The sequence below is a fragment of the Peromyscus californicus genome, unplaced genomic scaffold (assembly GCF_007827085.1).
Source record: "Peromyscus californicus insignis strain IS unplaced genomic scaffold, ASM782708v3 Scaffold_5__1_contigs__length_169319896, whole genome shotgun sequence".
In the NCBI taxonomy this organism is placed as follows: domain Eukaryota; kingdom Metazoa; phylum Chordata; class Mammalia; order Rodentia; family Cricetidae; genus Peromyscus; species Peromyscus californicus.
In genome coordinates this window covers 62,106,909-62,128,303 of record NW_026294573.1, presented here as the reverse complement: position 1 = coordinate 62,128,303, position 21,395 = coordinate 62,106,909, and the positions used below count along the sequence as shown (strand labels likewise).

The following is a 21,395-nucleotide window of genomic DNA, read 5'->3' as shown; positions in this document are numbered from 1 at the left end:
CTAGAGGCTGCTTGTGACAGATAACATGCCAAGAAGGTTGGTTTTTGTTTTGTTTTCCTGTGGTAATCTTCCTTGGGTTTTGGATTTGGGATGGCCCGCATTTTCCACATATTTTGACAAAAAATCCTCAAAGAGAATAAGATATATTTGAGCCAAGATGAGTTATATTTACGTTGCCCTAAAGAAAACAGATAAATGGTTTCATGAAGTTTATTTCATTATAGACTGTAGTGAAGTCATAATGGAGGCATTTTTAAAATGCTTTGGTGGGAGCTCAGCTTAAGCAGCTTACAGCAGAGCAGGAAGTCTCTCAGATTCTATCTGACGTCCTTAGCTTCAAGCTGGTAGAACTTAGTGGTCTGCTGAATTAGTAGATTCCAGAAGGTCTTTCCTGCTGGTAGCTAGGGTGTTTGTTAGATAAGAGACGGGTGGGCAAGAGGACCAAAGGTTCGGCCTGAGATTTGACTCAGGATCTGCAATATCCCAACTTTTTACAGTCCAGAAGTTCTAATGATTCATCAGCTAGAGCTACCCGTGACATGATCCCTTTGGTTCATATTGCAGATTTTGTACAGACCTCCCAGGCTGAGGCATTTGGCCTCTGGGTCCCCATGAATCTGGGCTTCTATGGGATCTTAGAAGACCACACACATGTCCAGGTTGGCTTAGTGGTGAAGGCTTCAGTCAGCAGTGCCTGCCATATTTGTTGGTAGTAACCAAAGCTTCAGGTGTGAAATCCCAGATCCTGCCCTGGCTGTCTTTCCTCATCTTGAGCTTGAGGAACTCAGAAGCCTCCCATCTTCCTGACGTGAGCTCCTCTCAGATGTTCTGTCTTTGGTGTTGGAGAGTGCATCTGGGGACATCTGTGAGGCAGGACATCCAGGGCTCAGAAGGATGGCTCCTGAGACCAAGTGGGGTAGGTGAAGCCCCTGGTTTTAAGGTACCAGAGGAAGTGCATAGGGTAGGGAATAGCAGGCACCTTTCCCACCTTGAGACAGATTGGATAGGAAACATTTCCTGTTTCAGATGCAGGGAAGTAGCTGTAAGGTGCGGCCTAGCAGGCACCTCCAGCCTTGCTGGAAGCAGGCATTCTTTTTGAGGTGACTGTGCTGGAAAATTGGGGCGAATGACAAGCAGTAAGATGTATCCCTGTTTCAGAACCTTGTTTCTTTTTTTTTTTAATTTTATAATTAATTTAATTTTGCATTTCAGCCACGGATTCTTGTCCTTCCTCCTCCCACCCCCATCCCCGCCCTCCCCTCAGTCCAGCCCCCATTCCCACCTCCTCCAAGGCAAGGACTCCCCTGGGGACAGAAGAACCTTGTTTCTTGTAGTAAAGACTTCCTGGGTGTACAGATTTGACCCATCAATTCTGTCTCAGCACTTGAACCCATTTCTTAGGCTTTCTAGAGTTGCCTGGACTTGGGGCCTGGCAGGGTCTTACTGCTTCCTGAGTGTGGATGGAGCTATAAACAGGCTCCTTAGATCAGTGGTTCTCAACCTGTGGGTCACAACCCCTTGGGTTGCATATCAGATATTTATAGTATGATTCAAAACAGTAGTAAAACTACAGTTATGAAGTAGCAAGGAAATAATTTAATGGTTGAGGGCCACCACCTGTATTAAAGGATCGTCGCTTTAGGAAGGTCGAGAACCACCGCCTGAGATGCTCACCTGGCTCTCCAGAGGCTCTGTATAGTGTGTGGTCTGTAGTGTGTTCTCTCACCTTGGGCAAAAGCTTGACCTGACCAAGGAAACCAGTTTTTTTATATCATAGAGACAGTGACTCTTTCGAGTAGACTGAGCTCCGGGAAGACCCCAGGGGCATATTGGGAGTTTAGCACACGGTGCTTAAGTGGGAAAACAACAGCAGTACATTTCTTTCATCATTTGTAAGTGGGGCTAATACCACAGGGCCTGTTTGACAGAGTGGCAGTGAAAATCGGATAAGGGGAGCCCTGTGGAACACTCAGTCCTGGCCTGTGGAGTAGCGCCACCTGTGCTTGCGAGCTCCATCAAGCTGTACTTTGCCTACACAACCAGCAGATGGTGACATTGGCCACATATTGCCACTGCAGGCCTCTCTCCTCAAGGTTCCGTTTCCTGGTGTGGCAGTCTATTCGATTGCTGCTCTGGTTTCCTGACCTGACCAAGGAAACCAGTTTTTTTATATCATAGAGACAGTGACTCTTTCGAGTAGACTGAGCTCCGGGAAGACCCCAGGGGCAGGTTTCCATTAACAATGTGAGGCAGCTGAATGACTGGGTGGGCTTGTCTGTAGACTGCTGTAGCTTCCTGGGCGATTTGCTTTCGTTCAGGTACTGTCCACTCCTTCCTGACCGGCTGAATTGCCAGCTACCTAAGGAAGGGCCCTCATGCAGCCAGGAGGGTTTGGACTGAAGTTCCAGCTGGGAACTAAGGGAGCATGAGTTTCAGGAGCTAGTCTGTTCCAGTTGCTGCTTTCATGCCGTACTAATTGGTCTTCATTCTGAGGGGGATTGCAAAACAAAACGAGATCTGTTTGGCCTTCGAGCCTGAAGGTTCAGTGTGGACTCCAAGTCTGAGATGCTGTGGCCCAGGGACCCTCTTGAAATGATGCAGCAAAGGGGTCTTAAGTGAAAGGTCTGAGGTGTTTTTACTTATTTGATTTTGGCTTTTGTTTCATGTTGTGTAGCTCAGGCTGGCCACAAACTCCCAAGAGAGCTGAAGACAACCTTGAACTTCTGGTCCTCCTGCCTTCCAGCCTTCTTTATGCATCAGGTAGCTAAATTCCCAGAGTCAGGTGATGGTCTTTTCACATGCTGCTCTTTCTGTTGCCCAGTGTGAGAACATGGGCCGGACGGTGTGTTAGCCAAGCTATGTAAAGTGGAGAGGCCACACCAGCCCAAGTGCTAGAGTTTTGTAAAGCAGAATGATTTGTATATACATTTGTTGAACTGAAGAATTTAAGTAACTAGCATGTTTGAAACAAATAAGTGTTGTTGATTTTTAAATGCCAATGTTCAATTTTTACCTGTAGTGTTCACTTGATATAAAATACAAAACCTAGCCAGGCGGTGGTGGCGCATGCCTTTAATCCCAGCACTCGGGAGGCAGAGCCAGGCGGATCTCTGTGAGTTCAAGAGTTCAAGGCCAGCCTGGGCTACCAAGTGAGTCCCAGGAAAGGCGCAAAGCTACACAGAGAAACCCTGTCTCGGGAAAAAAAAAAAAAAAAAAAAAAAAATTACAAAACCTGTTGTAACTTTAGGAATGTACCACAAGGTGGCACCAACGTCAATTGTCTTAGCCACCAGGAAGTGTAATTCCGCCATTCTATAGCAGAATTTCACAAATTCTTTATTTTGGAACTTTATTCTCTGGAGTCAGGAACTTCTATTTTACTTTGTAGAAATTTGATTCAGTGACAATATGTATGCACCTTTTCATTTTAAAAAGTGCTGAGGTTGTCTCTGAGGTTTCCCCTAAAGCCTCATGTCATAGCTGTCTATTGACCTGTTTAAATCCTGTTTTCTGTAGGGGGTACAAAGGAAAAATTTCCTAATGATAATGTTGCTTAATTTTTTTTAAAAAGTTTATTTATTATGCATACAGTGTTGTGGCTGCATGCCAGAAGAGGGCACCAGATCTCGTTATAGATGGTTGTGAGCTACCGTGTTGTTGCTGGGAATTGAACTCAGGTCCTCTGGAAGAGCAGCCAGTGCTTTTAACCTCCGAGCCATCTCTCCAGCTTCATGTTGCTTAATTTGAATATTAAGACTTTACTGTTTGTCTTTGTATTTCTTCTTGTTTGTTTCCTAAACTTCAAATTAGATCAACTCAGTTTTTTAAGATTTATTTTTCGGCCGGGCGGTGGTGGCGCACGCCTTTAATCCCAGCACTCGGGAGGCAGAGCCAGGCGGATCTCTGTGAGTTCGAGGCCAGCCTGGACTACCAAGTGAGTTCCAGGAAAGGCGCAAAGCTACACAGAGAAACCCTGTCTCGAAAAACCAAAAAAAAAAAAAAAAAAAAAAAAGATTTATTTTTCATGTGCATTGGTGTTTTGCCTGCATGTGTGTCTGTATACCACATATGTACATTGTCCTCAGAGGCCAAAAGAAGGTGTTGGATCTCCTGGAACTGGAGTTACAGATGGTTGTGAGGCACCATGGGATTGCTGGGAGTCCTCTTAACTGCTGAGCCATCTCTGTAACCCTAGATCAACTCTTAAAGAATTAGGTTTCTTTCTCTACTTTTTCCAAGAACATGAATTTCTAGATAATCTCGGGAAACTGAAATAAAATGCTTGAACTTAAAACTACTTTTGATTCGCTTATTTTTATGAACATTTGAATTATGCTGTGTATGGACTACTGTCTACTATATATGTGTACATTGCTTACTTTTATGAATATTTGAATTAAGCAGTATATGAAGTACTGTCGCTGTATGTGTGGACACATGAATAGCAGTTTGATTTAGTGAATATATACATCAGGGAGGGCTTGTCATGTCACTCGTCTTTACCTTCATTCTCTCCTAGTTCTGTGACTGGTGGCATAAAAAGAGAATTTCTTGCTTTGTATCCTGGTGTAGTGAGAAGAAACCATCACCAAATAAGCAGACCCAAGTTTTTATATCATGCTCTCTTTACTCCATAGTAAATGTGGTAGAGAAACAACCTTGGTCAGTCTTTCTACAACCACGTTTGGGCTCAATTTCCAACCGAAAATTAATTCTATTTGTAATTCAGTTGGGAGTAAATGTGATGCAGTAGAAGACAATGGCCAATATCTGGCTATTTATTTCTAGAATATAGAAGACCATCAGGCTTTGTTCTTGTTATTTTGTTTGAGGTTTTTGATTTTGATTCTTTACTTCTCTTTTTAATAGCAGGCTTTTAAATGTTTTCTGATCAGAGTCCCTTTTTTGTGGGGTTTGGTGGGGGTGGACAGGGCCTGTGACTACGGATAAATGTATTTGCTTAAGATGCAGCATGACCAGATGTGACAGCCTTCTTCCTTCTCCTTTCTCCCTTAGATTGGAATAATTGGTGGAACGGGCTTGGATGATCCAGAAATTTTAGAAGGAAGAACCGAGAAGTATGTGGATACTCCATTTGGCAAGGTGAGTGTCCGGCCGACAGTGTTGGCTTTGGCATTGCTAATTACTGGCTTGATTTTAAGTCAAGAAGAGTAGTTGGTTTTGTGTGGACATCCTAGAGACTGGTCCAGGCTGAGGGCCCCCGGTGCTGCCACTGGGTTTCATCAGCTGAGTTGCCCATAAGAGTGCACGAGGCTACTGTTTTGATGACATGGCTTTTGAACACACAAGGGGCTGGCTTCTCAGTTTGCATTACTAGAAATCAAGAATGCTGGTTTTAAATTCAAATCTGTTTCTAATTTAGAGCCCAGGTCACACCACAGTAACTTAGCAGACAGGCTGGTGGCAGGTAGGATGAAGAGTCGTTATGAAGTGGTATCTTCTGGCCCAGATGAGTCCTGGGATCTGGAACACAATGTTAGGATTGGGAATAAATGGATTCTAGGGAAGACTGCTTATTTTCCGACCGGGGCCAGGTGAGGAGGTATCTACATTCCTAATTCCACATCGCCTCTTCCAAACAACACTGGCATCCCTCCCTCTGAGAAGAGCTTGCATCCTGGCCCAGCCCTCCTTTTCAGCTAAGTTCTTAGCCTGACCTGGGGTTTTCCAAGCCCTTTCCCATCTCACCCTTAGCCTCAGGGTTGGTTCTCGGGTTTTTCCCAGCATCTCTTCAAGGCGTCTCACGGCCTTCTTTAGCCTGGTTGCCGCAGTAGGCCGTTCTATCGCAGAGCTCTTGGTGCCCCACAGTGACCTTTTAGCTTTTGACTCACAACATTTCATGAACCTTTCAAATGCCCTTGACACGTGTAAAGTTGATTAGAGTCTCCCGGAACACTTGCAGCAAAGCCCCTGCAGCCTTTCATAACCTGCGGAGTCCGTGCTCGCAGAGAGCTCAGTCAGTACTTGTGGATGATAATGTTGATCAGTAAAACTTAAGCTCCTTTCCCTGAGCTGTATCTCCAAACTCCAGAATTCCACCAGTTTGTTGTGGTTTCATTGACTCAGATTTTTAAGGACTGTTTATACGTGTTTTAAAATTACTAAGCTGCGACTGTTCGTTTTTTATTGCATGCAGCCATCTGATGCCTTAATTTTGGGGAAGATAAAAAACGTTGACTGTGTACTTCTTGCAAGGTAAAGTATTTTAAGTTTGTTGTTTAATATTACTACTTCAGAAGAATTTAAATTTAACTTAAAAGCCCATAAACAGGTAATAATGTAGGTCTGAGATAGGTGTCCGCAGAGTCAGACCATGCTGGCCCCTTCTGAGACAAGCTCGAATTATAAGTATTTAGGAAATCAAAGATCTCATTCCTCTCTTTGGTTTGGAAAATAGGTCAGTTGAGTGACACTGAACCTCCAGTTTCTGTTCTAGCTACAAAAATATTTCCTTTGTTAATTTTCTTTCTTTCCAATTATCAGATAAACAAGATGCTTTGTTCATGACATCCTTGTCTAGTGGCAGTCACATTTTGTGGGGAGGAGGTCTCAGTCCCTGAACTAACCTGGATGACTTCTTGTGTTTACACTCTTGTTCCCTAAACAGGGCTAGTGGTAGAAGCTGCCGCACAGAAAGCAGCAGGGTTAGGAATTCCCCTGACCCCAAGTGGCCTCCACTGCAGTTAATGCAATAGCAAGCAGGTTCTCGTGCCCACAAGGTGGCACCTAGTCACAGGAGTAGCTTCTAGAAGCTATACATAGCCTAGTGTTGGGGAGCAAGTCTCAGGCCGAGCCACACAAGATGTGTGGACTCTATAGGACATGAAAGGGGGACCTAACAAAGCTTCGTCCACCACGGTGATGTGGAAAGTAGGTTCTTGGGAGCCAGCAAAACGAAAATGTAGTTTTAAGTGGTCCCCTGCTGTGGGTTTCTTACAAGTCTCCTTTCTTAGTCATTACTGGAGAAATGCCTGCTTTTCTTTTCTTTTCTAAAGCTCAGGGAGGAAACAGTTGTTTAAATTACACAGATGTCCAGTTTCTCCTGAAAAACCTGCTGAGTGCTTTGGAGGCCAGGCCCTGGAAAATATATGTATCTCTGAATAATGAGGGCTCCTACTTTCTTAGAGGCTGTCTATGAACTCAGGGTGGAAACCTTAGGTGCTGTGTTAGTCTGAGGTTTGTTAGTTATCAAGATGAGACATCAAAAATTCTTTTTAAATACAAAGAGGATAATAGTGCGGTGTTATTTAACAACTCTGTAGAGCAGGTAGATATTTCAGTATGTTTTAATGAATTATGAATTAATGGGGGAAAAATCCTGGCTCCGAGTGGGTTGGGTGACTTTGGAAGGCCTCGGGGGAGGTAAACGAGAGAGCTTTGAACCAAAATGGTTGCACTCCAAAGCCCAAAGTTTTTATTTAAATGCTTAGATATATTTCCACTCTTTTGTAAATGTGACTACTTGAATAAATATTAATAATACATGTATAGGTGGGTATTCAAATACGTATGCATATAGAATAGATTTTAAGTGTTCTTTCCAAAACTAAGTAAATATGTAAATTATATACAAACCTTTCAAACACTGAACAAAATAAAGCTCTGTGTTAACTTGCTTCCCGTGTATTTCTGTCTTATCAAAGGTAAAGAAATAAACTCTGGACAAAGCCACTCTGTGCTAGAACATCACGTGTCTTAGTTTTTCGGGAGGCCTAGATAGTTTTAGGCTTCTTCATGAAATACTGCTTATAAGAACCTAAGAAAGCCATGTGACCAATGTGAATTTTAAAATTCATTTTAGAAATTGAGCCCTTTACAGCTGTTGACTGGAGTTCCCCTGTGGGTATGGATAAGCAGGCTCATGCTTATGTGTTTCTAGTTCTTAAATAACTTTAACAAATGCAAATAGTGCATTTGTTTGTCCAACAGGGTCAACTGCTTACATGGTGGGTGCTACTGAGGAAGACAGGCAGGGGTATCGCCCTTGGGACAAATTATAGTTGTAGAGGTGGTGACCAAAGAGACATGTCCAGTTAGAGTAAGCATTAGTATAATAGGTAGACGTGCCGTAGATGCAGTGATGATGGCAGATGTGATGACTACAGTAGATGCTTCTTGGCCTTGGAGCTAAGCTCTAAAGAGGGTCAGAGGCCTAGGCAAGACTAAGCATGGAAGCAGAGAAGACTTTTTTGAGTAAAATAATGGTCTTTTTGGTTTTTTGAGACAGAGTTTCCCTGTGCAACTCTGGCTGGCCTGGAACTCACTCTGTAGACCAGGCTGGTCTCAGACTCACATAGACCTACCTTCCTCTGCCTCCGAGTGCTGGGATTGAGGGCATGCACCACCACTGCCCGCCAGTTCCCTTTTTTATTCTTAACCCTCTTTGGCCGCTGTTGTTACAGCAGCACATACAGTACTGTCAGTACTGTACGTACAGACGTGTCCCCATGTCTCGTTCCCCACTTCTCATTTCTACTAGCAGCTAAGAAATGTCCATGCCATTTTTCATATGGAAGCTGTGGACCTTCTGGGCCTATGATTTAAGTTGTCCTGCTTCTAGAAAGTTGTGCTTTTCCTTTCTATCCATTTACTACTTCCTGGGGAAAGTAGTAGCTCTCTGTAGCATTACCAAGTGTCAGCGGAACCAGATTTTTTTGCCATTAAAAACTGACACTGTATTGAACAATAAATTGAGAAATCAATCAAAATAAATTTTTCTTTCAAAAAAAAAAAAGCAAAGAAACCTGTCTTCAAGTACAGCCACAGCCTATAGCTAGAGTTTTCCTGCCTGGCCCACAGTCAGGACAAATCTCTCTCACTTGCCAGTCCCACAGCCGCTCAGACCCGACCAAGTAAACACAGAGACTTATATTGCTTACAAACTGTATGGCCGTGGCAGGCTTCTTGCTAACTGTTCTTACAACTTAAATTAATCCATTTCCATTAATCTATACCTTGCCACATGGCTCGTGGCTTACCGGCATCTTCACATGCTGGTTGTCATCGTGGAGGCTGGCAGTGTCTCTCTGACTCAGCCTTCCACTTCCCAGCTTTATTCTCCTCCTTGTCCCACCTACACTTCCTGCCTAGCCAATGGCCAATCAGTGTTTTATTTATTGACTAATCAGCAACACATTTGCCATACAGAACATCCCACAGCAACAGCCTGTGATCCAGCTTGGGCTTGGATCTCCAGTTCAAGAACTTTGATTCAGGGCTGGGCCATGGTGGTGCTCGCCTTTAATCCCAGCACTTGGGATGAAGAACCAGGCAGATCTGTTGAGTTTGAGGCCAGCCTGATCTACAGAAGGAGTTCCAGGACAGCCAGTTTCATACAGAGAAACCCTGTCTCAAAAAACAAAGAGAGAGAGAGAGAGAGAGAGAGAGAGAGAGAGAGATCGATCTTTGATTCAGTTAAGCCTGTAACAGTGGTCATGAAAGAGCTGGTCTGTCATCCAAAGCCAGCAGGAGTTAATAGATTGAACAGTTTCCTAGTTTATTCAGTTCGACTGAAGGGGTGGGAGGGGTCTGTTTCCTTGTAACTGCCTGCCCTGATCGCTGATGTCCTACCTCAATCTCCTTCCTTAGACATGGGAGACAGCATACCATCATGCCTTCAAAAGTCAACTACCAGGCAAACATCTGGGCTTTGAAGGAAGAGGGTTGTACACATGTCATAGTGACCACAGCTTGTGGGTCTTTGAGAGAGGAGATCCAGCCTGGTGACATGGTCATCATCGATCAGTTCATTGACAGGTAAGGGGTAAGTGGGGGATGGTGGGTGGGAAACATGGGCGGGGGGAGCAGGACACAGAATCACTGTAAGCTTTCCATTGTAGGGTTTGTTTGTTGTTTGTTTTTTAACTGAACTGACAAATAGTAGTTATATATTGGTGAACATAATTGATATATGTGGACATAGTGTGGTTCACCTACCACCTCACATATACACCTCACAAATCAGTTTGGATGCAAACATTGATTTTCACTACGTAATAGATATGCATGTCACCCTGCCATATAGGAGATCTCCAAAACTTACTCTTTCTGCTTAATTGAAAGTTGACAACCTTTGGCCAATTGTCTCCCAAGCTTCTGGTAAGCACCGCTTTATCCTCCGCTTCTGAGTCTGCGTTTCAGATTGTTCGTGTGAGTTCATGTGCATTGTCTTTCGGTGTCACCACACCAAATTCCCCCGGGTTCACTCACTTTGCTGCAGTTGACCATTGTCTTTTTTCATGGTTGACTGTGTAGGTTGTCAGTATTTTACATTTTCCCCATCTGTGGATGGGCATCAGAGTTGATTCTTTGACGTGGCTATAGTCAGTGATAAAGCTGGGTGTGCCAGGGTCTCAGTAATATGCTGACTTAGATACTTCAGATGCCCGAGGACAGGTAGGTGGGTCTTGCTGTTGTTGCTTTCTTTGAAGACCCTCCGGGCTGATTTTCATGTTGGCCGGACTGATTTACATTCCCACCAACAGTCAGGAAGGGCTTGTTTTCTCCCCTCTGCATGCATCTCTGCCAAGCTTTGTTGCCGGCTTTCTTGATGAGAGCTGTTCTGACTAAGGTAAGATGGAATCCCATCGTGCTTTTGATTGACATTTCCACAACGGCTAAAGATGTTGAGCGTGTGTTTATTAGTTGTTTCTACTTGAGAGAAGTGTCCAAGCAGTTCGCTTACCCATTTATGGATTGGATTATTATTTTAATTTTTTAAGTTCTTTGTCTATTTTCATTTTTAGTTCCTTGCCAGATGAATGGCTGGCAAAGATTTTCTCCCAATTTGTGAGCACTTTCTGATAGTTTGACTGTTGTATGTGTGCCTTTTTTAGCTGGATGTGGTCCTGTTTACCCATTGCTATGACTTTCTGAGTCCTGCTGAAGGAAGTCCTTGCTTTGCCCAGGCCTCTATCTCAAAGTGTTCTTCCTCTGCTTTCCTCCAGCAGTTTCAAGGTTGCAGGTCTGATATTGAGGTCTTAGATCCATTTTGAATGGAGTGTGTGTGTGTGTGTAGGAAGAGAAAGCGGGCTCTAGTTTCTGTCTTCTGTGTGGTTACATGTGACTGTCTCATTTTCTCTGCACTATTAGAAATTGTCTTTTCCATCATCACATTTTGGGCCCCTTCCTCAGGAATCGGGTAACTGTTTCCTCTGATCTTTGTTATTCCTTCCTTCTACTATTTTGGGTTTGCCTTACTCTCATTTTTCTAAGACACTGGTGTGTAATTGGGTTATTTACTTGATATCTTTCTTAATTTTTAATACAGGCATTCATGACTACAAACCCCTTTTTAGAACTTTCTCTGCTGAATCCCACAGGTTCTAGTAAGTTGTGTTTATATTTGAGTGTGGGAAATTTTTAATTCCGTGATCCCCGTAATGAACAACTGATTGTTGAAAAGTACGTTGTTCCATCTTTTTGTGGGTAGTGTTTCAGCATTTTCTTTTGTTGGTTTCTAATATTTTTTCCATTATGAGCTGATAAGATACAAAGAATTAGTTTACTTTCTTGGTATTTGGGGAACAGTTGCTCTGTGGCTTGAAATGTGGTTCTTGGGGAAACAATTCCAAGAAGAATGTGCATTCCTCAGCTGTTGGATCGGATGTCCTGCAGTTCCCTATAAAGTCTGTTTGATCCGTAGCATAATTAGCTCTGAAGTTTCTTTGCTGGTTTTTTTTTAAGGGGTTAGGGGCCTGCATGATGTCTGTTGATAAAACTGTTCACACCATCTGCTGTTTATGTATCTGGATCTGTCTGTCTTTTATGTGCAGTAAGTGTTTGTGCTATGCAGTTCGATATACCAACACTCAATGCGTATGCATTCACCGTCACTATATTTTCTTCATGGGTTGTTTCCTTTGTCAATATGTAGTGAACTTCTGGTAAACGCATTCTATCCTCTGTTTCTGAGTCTGCGTTATATAGTGCACGTGTGAGTTTATCTATTTAATGTTTGCTATCTGTTGGGAAAGGCATGTCTGCTTGGTAGAGTTCTCCATGAACAGTCATCTGTGCAGAGCTCAGTATCTAGTTTGATTCAGTGGCGAGAAAAACCATTTGAACGATATTAAAACAAAGACACATGTATCTGCAGCAAAAGAAAAAAATAATTTATTGGGCATACTAAGGAAATAAAACTTAGAAAGGTTAAAGTATATGGAAAGGGGGAGTGAAGAAAAACAGGACAGGAAGTAAAGGAAAACATGAGGCTAAAAATAAAAAAGAATAGCCAGGTCATGATGTGGTGGTGCTCACCTTTAATCCCAGCAGTTGGGAGGCCAGCCAGGACTACGTAGTGAGACCCTGTCTCAAAAAAAGGCAGCAGGTGGAATTAGGGGGACACACAATAGAACAGATCCAAGGAAAGGGTTTGAGGGTGATTCACACCAGTCACCTTGGTGTGTGGACCCTGGAAAGTAGACTGTAGTCCTTACGGCTTGCCACAAGTGTGGGTTGCTCCTCATATTCAAGGTGCCCTTTTCAGTGGATCTGTGTGTATGAGAAACCAGTGCATTTACACAGCCCTGAGCTTATGTGTGTGAGGATAGTGACCAGACCAAGGTATCCTGCACTGAGCAGGCAAGGCCTTACAGGCAAGGCATTGGCTGCTTTGCCAGCCCTGGCCACATTAGTCTCTGCCTAATGCACACATGAATGAGTCTTGACACAGTTCATCTCATGCCCAAACGTTCAACACTGTTTTTGAATAGAATTGCTTTCCACTTCCCTGTGCAGTGAAGATCATGCCTTACATCAGTAGCTAACATTGGGGAGTATAATTTACCATAAAGTCTCAACTTATGTTGCTTATATATTAGTGACTAAAATTACAGATAATTAAGTTTATATGTCCACAAACTTATGCAAGTCACGGCCAGTTTCCTGGATCTGTACACACTTCCAGGGGCTGGCTACCTGCTGAGCCATTAACAAGAAGCCTGAGAACTTGAGGTATAAAATGAAGGAGCTTTTGGTGTGCCCAGCCATAAAGACAGCAACCCCCTCTCAAGGTGTCTCCCCATCGTGGTACCTCGAACTATGTTGGGAAGTGCTGACCACTCCTCCAGTGCTGCCTTGCAGGGCATAGCACAGGTGGCCTGCCATGCGCTGTACTATTACAAGGTGCTAGATTCCATGCCTTGGAGCCCCCGTGGTCTTCCCTTCTGGAAGACCCTCCCTCCTCCTACCATGCAGCCGCACACTCTGATCTTGGGCTCCTGGTTTCTCCCACCATTTTAAAGTCCAGTATTTCTGAGTGTCTCATGGCCCCTGACTTCACAGCTGCATTGCTGTGCCTTTCCACTTTGCAGTTACATGCCTGTGGTTGTGTTTCAACCCCATGGCGCAGTGCAGGCAAGTGCTGAGAGTCTTTAATAACTGCCCTCCAGTCTCTGCATCCATTTGTTAAGAAGGGAGAATATTGGTAAAGGAATCTAGCGAGCATCAGAGGCTGATTTACAGTGAAATCTCAAGTGATTAAAATTTAGATCATTAAGTTTGATAAGGCTTTCTTTCTCTTTTTTAATTTGGCCACTGGAAATTTCTGAATTACGTTTGAGAATCACATCTGCCTTCTGTGAACCAGCTACACCTGTATCCTCAATTTGTCAGAACTACCTAGTGGGTTCTGGAAATGTAGGGTATGGGCAGGAGCTCACTTGGGGCAAGGGAAGCCTTCGACTTCACTTCCAAACATGGGAAATAAGGAGAGAGTAGGTTTCTTTGGTATTAAAGTTCTAGACAAATATTTTGCTTTCTGTGATCACCTTAGTGACATCTGAAGGGTGATTGTGTTCTCTTTAAATGCCTAAAGCACCTCCTCGGGTCCTGGAAGACACCTGGGCCGATCACACAATCCAAGCACACCCGGTTCTCGTGCTCTTTTCCCTTCCCCAGTGCAGTCTCACCCGGGCCTCCCTTTTCTCCTCCCAGACTTGACTTTGTGGGTTGAAATGTTATATGTGAGGGTGCGAAAAGAGTTTTGGAAAAGAATGACCCATTTTCTGACAAGGGCTCCTAACCTGTCAATCTCTTTCAAGGATGTATATTTTCTTCTTAGAGCAGAAATCTAATGCTTTTAAGAGGGGCTCACAGTCAAAGTCAACCTCACGCCTTCGTGTCCATGTCCTCTAAGGCATACATGGCACAGCTCCTGAGAAATGTTCCTCAAAAGCCAAAGACTGAAAACAGGGATTCATACTGATTGTATTAAGAACCCATATGAGTCTTGTCCCCAGTAGATCTCCATGGTGACAGCTTCCTGCTGTCTTCAGTTTGATGAATCCATTTCCTCTGCCTTGTAGAAAGTCCACATTGTCAGAACCACAAGTCATTAGACCATTGAAAACAGAATCTGTTCAAGTTGGGGCTTGTTCTATATCTTCCTTCCTTCCTTCCTCCCTCCCTCCCTTTCTTTTCTTCTTTCTTTCTTTGTTTTTAACACAACAGAACATTTAATTGTATCCGGTTCCCTTCAAGCCGTCAAAGACAATTGATTGTATTGGTTATTCCCACCAGTTGGAGTTGGGCTTTTCTGCTCAAGGCTCCCATGACCTCTTATTGTAAGTTTTTCTTACCAGACTCCCTTGTTTAGCCAACCTGGCACTGGTGGCCTTGGTTTTTAACATCTGTTTCTGCTCTGAGCATGCCCAGCTTCTCATTTATAATCTGTTCTAGATGATGGATTTTTAGGGAGTTGATCAAGAACATCAGAGGTTTTGTGTACAATGTTGGCAGCCTGTGTCGTGGAGTGTTGCGTATAGCCGGTCCCACCAGACCAGTGATCGTCTTCAGCATACCCACTGTGCTGTTTTCTTTTTCTTGGTAGTCTAATAAGCAGTCCAGTTGAAAGGGAAAAGAATAGGGCCTTTTACTTGGTCTAAGAGAATCTTGTCAGGCTTTTTTGTTTTTTGTTTTTTTAAGATTTATTTATTTGTTTGTTTATTTATTTATTATGTATACAGCATGTATGACTACAGGCCAGAAGAGGGCACCAAATCCCATTACAGATGGTTGTGAGCTGTCATGTGGTTGCTGGGAATTGAACTCAGGACCTCTGGAAGAGCAGTCAGTGCTCTTAACCGCTGAGCCATCTCTCCAGCCCGCATTTCTGTTTTAAAAGGACCTTACAGGGCATCCAACACCTATAATTTGAGGTTTGTCTCGTATGGTGCACACCCTCATGTGTGGGTGGGGAGTGGCCTTTATCCTGCCACCTGTGGGGAGCCAAAGCAGCCTGTTGTGTAAGTGGGGTGGGTGGGTAGCTGTCACACAGGAGTCAGCAGGCCTTCCCTCCTCTGACTCTGGCTTTGCCATGCGGATAAAGATGGCTCAGCTGTTCTCAAGGCTCCATTTGGGCTTTTAGATGCTGTTTCATCCTTGAATTCCATGTGTGCTTTCATCCCAGCGTCTGATCTTTAGTGTCACTTTGGCAAAGTTGTATGAACCCCACTTGCTAGCTGAAGGGGTCTGCAGCTACTTTCTCACTACCTAGTAACCATTCCTTTTTTCTTTTTACTTTATTTTTTTATTCTATATGCATTGGTGTCTTGCCTGCGTGTATGTCTGTGTGAGGGTGTCAGATCTTGGAGTTACAGACAGTTACTTGTAAGGTGCCATGTGGGTTCATGGGAATTGAACCCGGGTCCTCTGGAAGAGCAGTCAGTGCTCTTAACCACTGAGCCATCTCTCCAGTCCTGGTAAGAGTTCTTTTCACACATATCTTTGGAAATGCTGTGTCCTGAGCCCACCAGTGTCTATGATGGGGCCTCTCATGAAGTCCGACACGTGATGGTACCGCTCCTCCCTACCTGGGGCTTGGCAAGGGCCTTGTGTAAACAAGGCAGATTTCTCCGAAGAGACTTGGACAGATGTAGAGACCTAGCTGTGCAGTTGCTCAGCCCTTCTGTTGTTATTTAGTCCCTGGCGCAGCTTTCATCAGAGCCTGAGGCATTCTGTTGTCTCTTCCCGTGTCACTTGTGACACGCGTTCCCTCCATTTTCTACACTAATCACTGTGAGATACTATTACAGATCCTGCTGTCTGGGTAGAAGACATGTCACACAGTCCTGCCATTCAAGAGTTCAAGAGGCCCAGGGATGGTGACTTCCAGCAATTTCTATATGTGTCTTTTTTTTCTTCCCTGTGCCATCAACTGTGACTCCAAATACCAGCTGAAACAAGAGTGCCAGTGAGAAGGAAAATGAGGTGGTTTTCTTTTTTTAATACTTTATCAGGAGTGTTTTGCACTTGACGGTTTGTTTTGTTTTACAATGAAAAAAAAAAAAATAGCGCAGCCCCGGACCCCAAAGATCAAAGAAAGTAAAGCATGATTTACAGTGCCGCATGATTTCTTTGAAGTGTGGTTAGCATGTTGGCCAATAGGACCTCTGGACCCTGATTAGGTACTGCTTAAAGAACGCAAAGAGCTGCCCAGCGAGCAAAGAAGACGCCCAGCTTTTTGCTGTCTCTTCCCTCAGATGCCTTTGTCCTTCAGTATCCTCATCCCCTTCAGAATTCTAAGGGTGTTGGGTTTTGTGTGCTCTCGAGATTTTTTTCCAGCTTATCCTCTTGCAGGAAGAATAGGAGAGGCCTGGGTTTGCCATTGCGCTCTGACTCATCAGGAAAGTCCCGCAGTAGACAAACGGGCTGATAAATTATGCCTGTTTATTTCCCCCGCCCAGAGATGCAGCCCTGCCTTGGGCTTCCCCCATGATGTCACAGGTTAAGGCTATGGTCCTTTGGGGGTATGCTCTGGTGTCCGTTCCTGGTCGGGCCTCTTTTCATGAGAAGTGTAGATAGTTTCTATGATTAGAAACAGAGACTCCTGAGTTGAACATTGCAACTTGCACATGTGACCACAACCCTCAAGAGTTGGAAGATGATGAGTATGGTCTGGATACCTGGGTTACATAGTGAGACGGACCCTGTCTGAAACGAAAAAGGAAGGAATGGAGATGCATGAAGCAGAGTTCCTCAGGGATCCTTGCGTTGCTCTGTCCCACTCAGGCAAGGGCAGATGGGACCATCCTGTGCCTGCTGCTTCTTGTGTGTCTTCCTCACTCTGTGCTGAGACTGTCTCCTTTGATTTTATAAGGAAGCAGATACTATTGGGCATACACTCGCTGCCTGCCTTTCCACTCCCTTTCATCTGTAACGTGTGTCCATGTTCTCCTTTATCTAGATGTGCTTAAAAGTGAGGTCAACAGCTCCCCAGAAGTAGTTTGTCTTTATTCTGCTCTGGATCCTAGTTTAGCTCTTCACAGTACTACCACATGTCCTGTTGTAAAAACAGCTGTCGGGCTGGGTGCTGTGGTCAGTCAGTTGCAGGCACGCAGTAATCCTTCTTCGCCCAGTTATGCTTGAGGAGACCTAGGTAAATAGATGCTGTTCCATGCTAGCAAGTGAACCCTGGGGGATTTGAACTCAGGTGACTTTCAAGTCTGTCAACCTCATCCACGTGTTTCCAGCTCTGCCCACCCCCCTGAGATAACTCAGATTTTGTGATTGTCTTCTGGCCCTTTGTTCATTGGTGGCTCTCAGTGGTCCTTGCTGGGACCCTCTGTTACTCTTGCATCATTGAGTCTCTTTGTCACAACATCTTGTCGTCTCTAAGGGCTTGAGCACTCCTTCTCTCCTGCACCCTTTCTCGAGAGTACTCCCCTTCTCCGCCTGATAGTCCTTCATGTATCTTTTCATGTATCTTCCTGTAAGTGTGACATACGCCAAGAATCAGCCACAAGCAGACCCTTCAGGGCTTTGAGCAGCAGAAGCTTCACCAGGGGAAATGGTGATGTTCCGATTAGCTATTTTCTTAGACCTTCTTGTCATTGGATGTGACTTGTTCCAGCTTGTGGGTCTTGTGCTTCGTGATCTCTTGCACTTTTGAAGGAATGGTTTCGTCTATAAGTTTATCTTTAGAGAGCCCTGAACCTCTGCTTGTTCCCCTCTTTCCAAAAGAATATCAATGATGATGATGTGATCACATCTTGTCTTTGAACAGCAAGTCAAGTCCCCTGTGAGTAATTCCATATGAAAGGGTCACATCCTGCTCATGACCTGACAGTTACTTAAATTTAATCACTGCTGTTAGAAACAGACCTTTTAAAAAGGGCAATCTGACCCATTAGTAGAGTTTAAAATGCCAAAGCCTTTCCAGCCAGCTTTTTCCCGCTTTTACAGTTTGCAAATCCTAAGCATAACACGGGAGTGGTGCTTTTTCCTGCAGAGTATACCTGTGTGTGGCTGTTGTTTCTGAGTAAACAGCCCGGGGCAGGGATTACACAACCTGGTAAAATACTTCCATTGACCTGGACCAAGTCTGAGACATTTAGGAAACAATAACAGTATTAGCAAATGCATTCCTCTCTCCTTATTGTCCCTTACAGATGTACAGACTAAGATTAAATCACTGTCTGTGTCAGAGCCTTGAGCAAAATCCTTGTTGCTGTGGTCTGTTCTTCTGTGACCCTCGGACTTTGTGTTGAAATCCTAACCCTTAAGGAGATGGTACCAGATTTCTTTTCACTACCCCATCAGAGTTAAGATGTTTGTTGTTGTTTTTTTGTTTTGAGGTTTTGGGTTTTTTTTTTTTAATTTATTTTATGTGTATGGATATTTTGCCTGTGTGTCTATGTGCACCACGTGCATGTCTTGTGCCCTCAGTGGTCAGAAGAAGGAGTTGGATCTCCCGGAACTGGAGTTGTAGGTGGTTGCGAGCCACCACGTGGGTGCTGGAAACCAAACCTGATCTTCCATAAGTGCTCTTAACTGCCGAGTCATCTCTCCAGCCCCCTCCTCCCCAAAGTTAGAATTTTTGTACTGATTCTGTTGCTTAGTGAGCAAGATCTCCTAAGACATAACAGAAAAGAGAGGAACCATTCGGTCCCTTTACTGAAGTCTCTCATCGCTGAGGTGTAAGTATCCATTGGTTGTTTCTTCTTTCTTCCTTTTTTTTTTTTTTTGTTTTGTTCTTGTTGCTGCTGTTGTTATTACTATAATCAGTTAGGAGTGCTCCTGAGACTGGAGCAGTGGGATCATCCCTCATGAGCTGCGAGAATCCCTTCCCCAGAAACAGTCCTTGTTGCTTTGCAGCAAGTTAACTGACTCATGTGCACTGACTCGTGCTGGGGCTTGCTGGGCACAGAGGCTGTATTCGGAAACCACCACAGAGGCGTCTGTCCTAGAAGATGGGTGTTTTTCTTCAGTGTGTTTTTAACTCCACATTTCTTCAAGGGAGAGTATGATCTAACAAATATGCCCTCAAGCCAATCCAAGGGTCTCTGCTTAAGCAATAGGCTACTGGTCAGTTTTTCTCTGGGTTTTTCTCCTGTTCTGCGTCTGACTACCTTGAGTTCATCTCTCTTGACAGAGTTTATTTGCCTCCTTCACTCTTAAAGAGAAGCTTTGTTTGTGCACTTTTGTTGTTGTTTTTAGTGCCTGTGCTGGTTAGCTTAGTTTGAAAGGTCACCACAACTTAGAGTCATCTGGGAAGAGAGTCTCAATGATGTATTATCAAGGTTAGGTTGGCCTGTGGCTGGTGGTCCTGATTGTTGATTTACATAGGGAGAGCCAGTCCACTGTGGGCAGCACCATTCCCTAGGCAGGGGTCCTGAATAATATGAGAGGGGAAAGCTGCCCGAGAGCAAGCCGGTAGGCGTGCATTCTCTGCATCATTACGTGACTGTGATATGACCAGCTTTCCCAAGACTCTGTCACTGTGAGTCCCCCCACGGTGATGTATAACCTGGATTGTGAGCAAAATCCCCTTCTCTCCTAAGTTGCTTGTTGTCCGAGTATTTTGTTGGCAACAGAAACAAAGCCAGAATAGCGTCTACCCCTTCCTGGCAGCCTCAGGGAGTTTCAGAGGTTTCCTTGATTTGAGGCCCATCAAAATGCCAGGCTCCCATGTTGGCAGAAGAGAGTGCAGAAGCAGATGTTCCACAGGCAGCAGTGGCCAGTGCCAGCCACTGTGGTATCCCATTTCACCCTCACATTTGGGAGGAAGTGGCTTTGTCCCTACTTTTAAATACTGGAAGATCTAAGGCAAGCAGCTAGTGAGTAGTAGAGCCAGCCTGGTGGTCATTCCCTAAAATCCATGTGTAGTCAGGAGGCAAAACTAATCTAATTCTTTGGTAGAGGGAGCAGACCTTCTACAGCAGTGCTTTTACTGCTATAGAAGCCATGCCGGGTTGCTCTTCTATCAAACTATAGCTTATCAATTTCCTATTGCTGCCGTAACAAATTAATTGCAAACTGAGGGGCTTGCCACAAATGTATCGTCTTATTATTTGGTTAGTAGTTTAACATGAGTCTCACTGGACCTTTAAAAAAAAAAAAACAACTGTTAGCAAGGCCATACTGCTTTCTGCGAGGTGCTTAAGGTGGAGTCCCTGTCCTGACTCTTGGTCCCCTATACTCTTGGCTTATGGCCCACATCCATCCAGTGCCAATGATGATGGATGAGGTTCTTGTCATCTCTCTGACATTTACACATCTGCTGCCCTCTTGTAGGACTTCTCTAATGATGACGTTGTTGTAGCTGGAGTTTTCCTGCCTTGCCCACAATCAGGGAAAATCTCTCTCACCCGCCAGTCCCACAGCTGCTCAGACCCAACCAAGTAAACACGGAGACTTATATTGCTTACAAACTATATGGCCATACCAGGCTTCTTGCTAACTGTTCTTACAGCTTAAATTAATCCATTTCTATAAATCTATACCTTGCCACGTGGCTCGTGGCTTACCAGCATCTTCACATGCTGTTTGTCATCGTGACTGGCAGTGTCTCTGACTCAGCCTTCCACTTCCCAGCTTTATTCTCCTCCTTGTCCCGCCTATACTTCCTCCTGCCTGACTACTGGCCAATCAGTGTTTTATTTACTAACCAATCAGAGCAACACATTTGCCATACAGAACATCCCACAGCACTTCCCCTTTTCTTTCTTTCTTTTTTTTTTTTTTCAAAAAGGAAGGTTTTAACCTTAACAAAGTAAAATTAAATGTAATTTGGGGATTTGGGCATAGCTTCTCTTACTGCTTCCTGCTGGAGGGGGGCGCTGTATCTTATGGGGACACAAAGAAAATTTTAGGATTATGGAATAGTCCATGAGGCTGTATTGTCTGAGCCAGTTGCCTTCAAACCATTCTGGATGTTGGATCATCTGGGCCATGGTGTCATCAGAGACCTTTCAGGTGGTCTTGGCTGGTCAAACCTGATGTATCTTAATCTGGAACAAATCCATAGCCTCTTTCTTTCTGTGGAAACAAAAGCAGAGCCTGCTTTCCAAAGCAACATATCCTTACATCCAAATTTTGAAGTCAAGTTATCTTTAAAATATACATATTGGTTTAACTCAACATCTTTTACGATC

The 21,395-nt window shown here is 44.2% G+C and overlaps 1 protein-coding gene across 1 annotated transcript in view; it reads left to right on the top strand.

Annotated features, from left to right (window-relative positions):
* The window catches only part of Mtap (methylthioadenosine phosphorylase), a 40,902-nt gene that overhangs the window by 7,909 nt on the left and 11,598 nt on the right, over window positions 1-21,395 (top strand). The window contains exons 2-4 of the mRNA XM_052717753.1: window positions 5,017-5,103; window positions 6,158-6,216; window positions 9,610-9,777. Of these exons, the coding sequence (XP_052573713.1) occupies window positions 5,017-5,103; window positions 6,158-6,216; window positions 9,610-9,777 (314 nt within the window). The remainder of the gene's footprint in view (window positions 1-5,016; window positions 5,104-6,157; window positions 6,217-9,609; window positions 9,778-21,395) is intronic.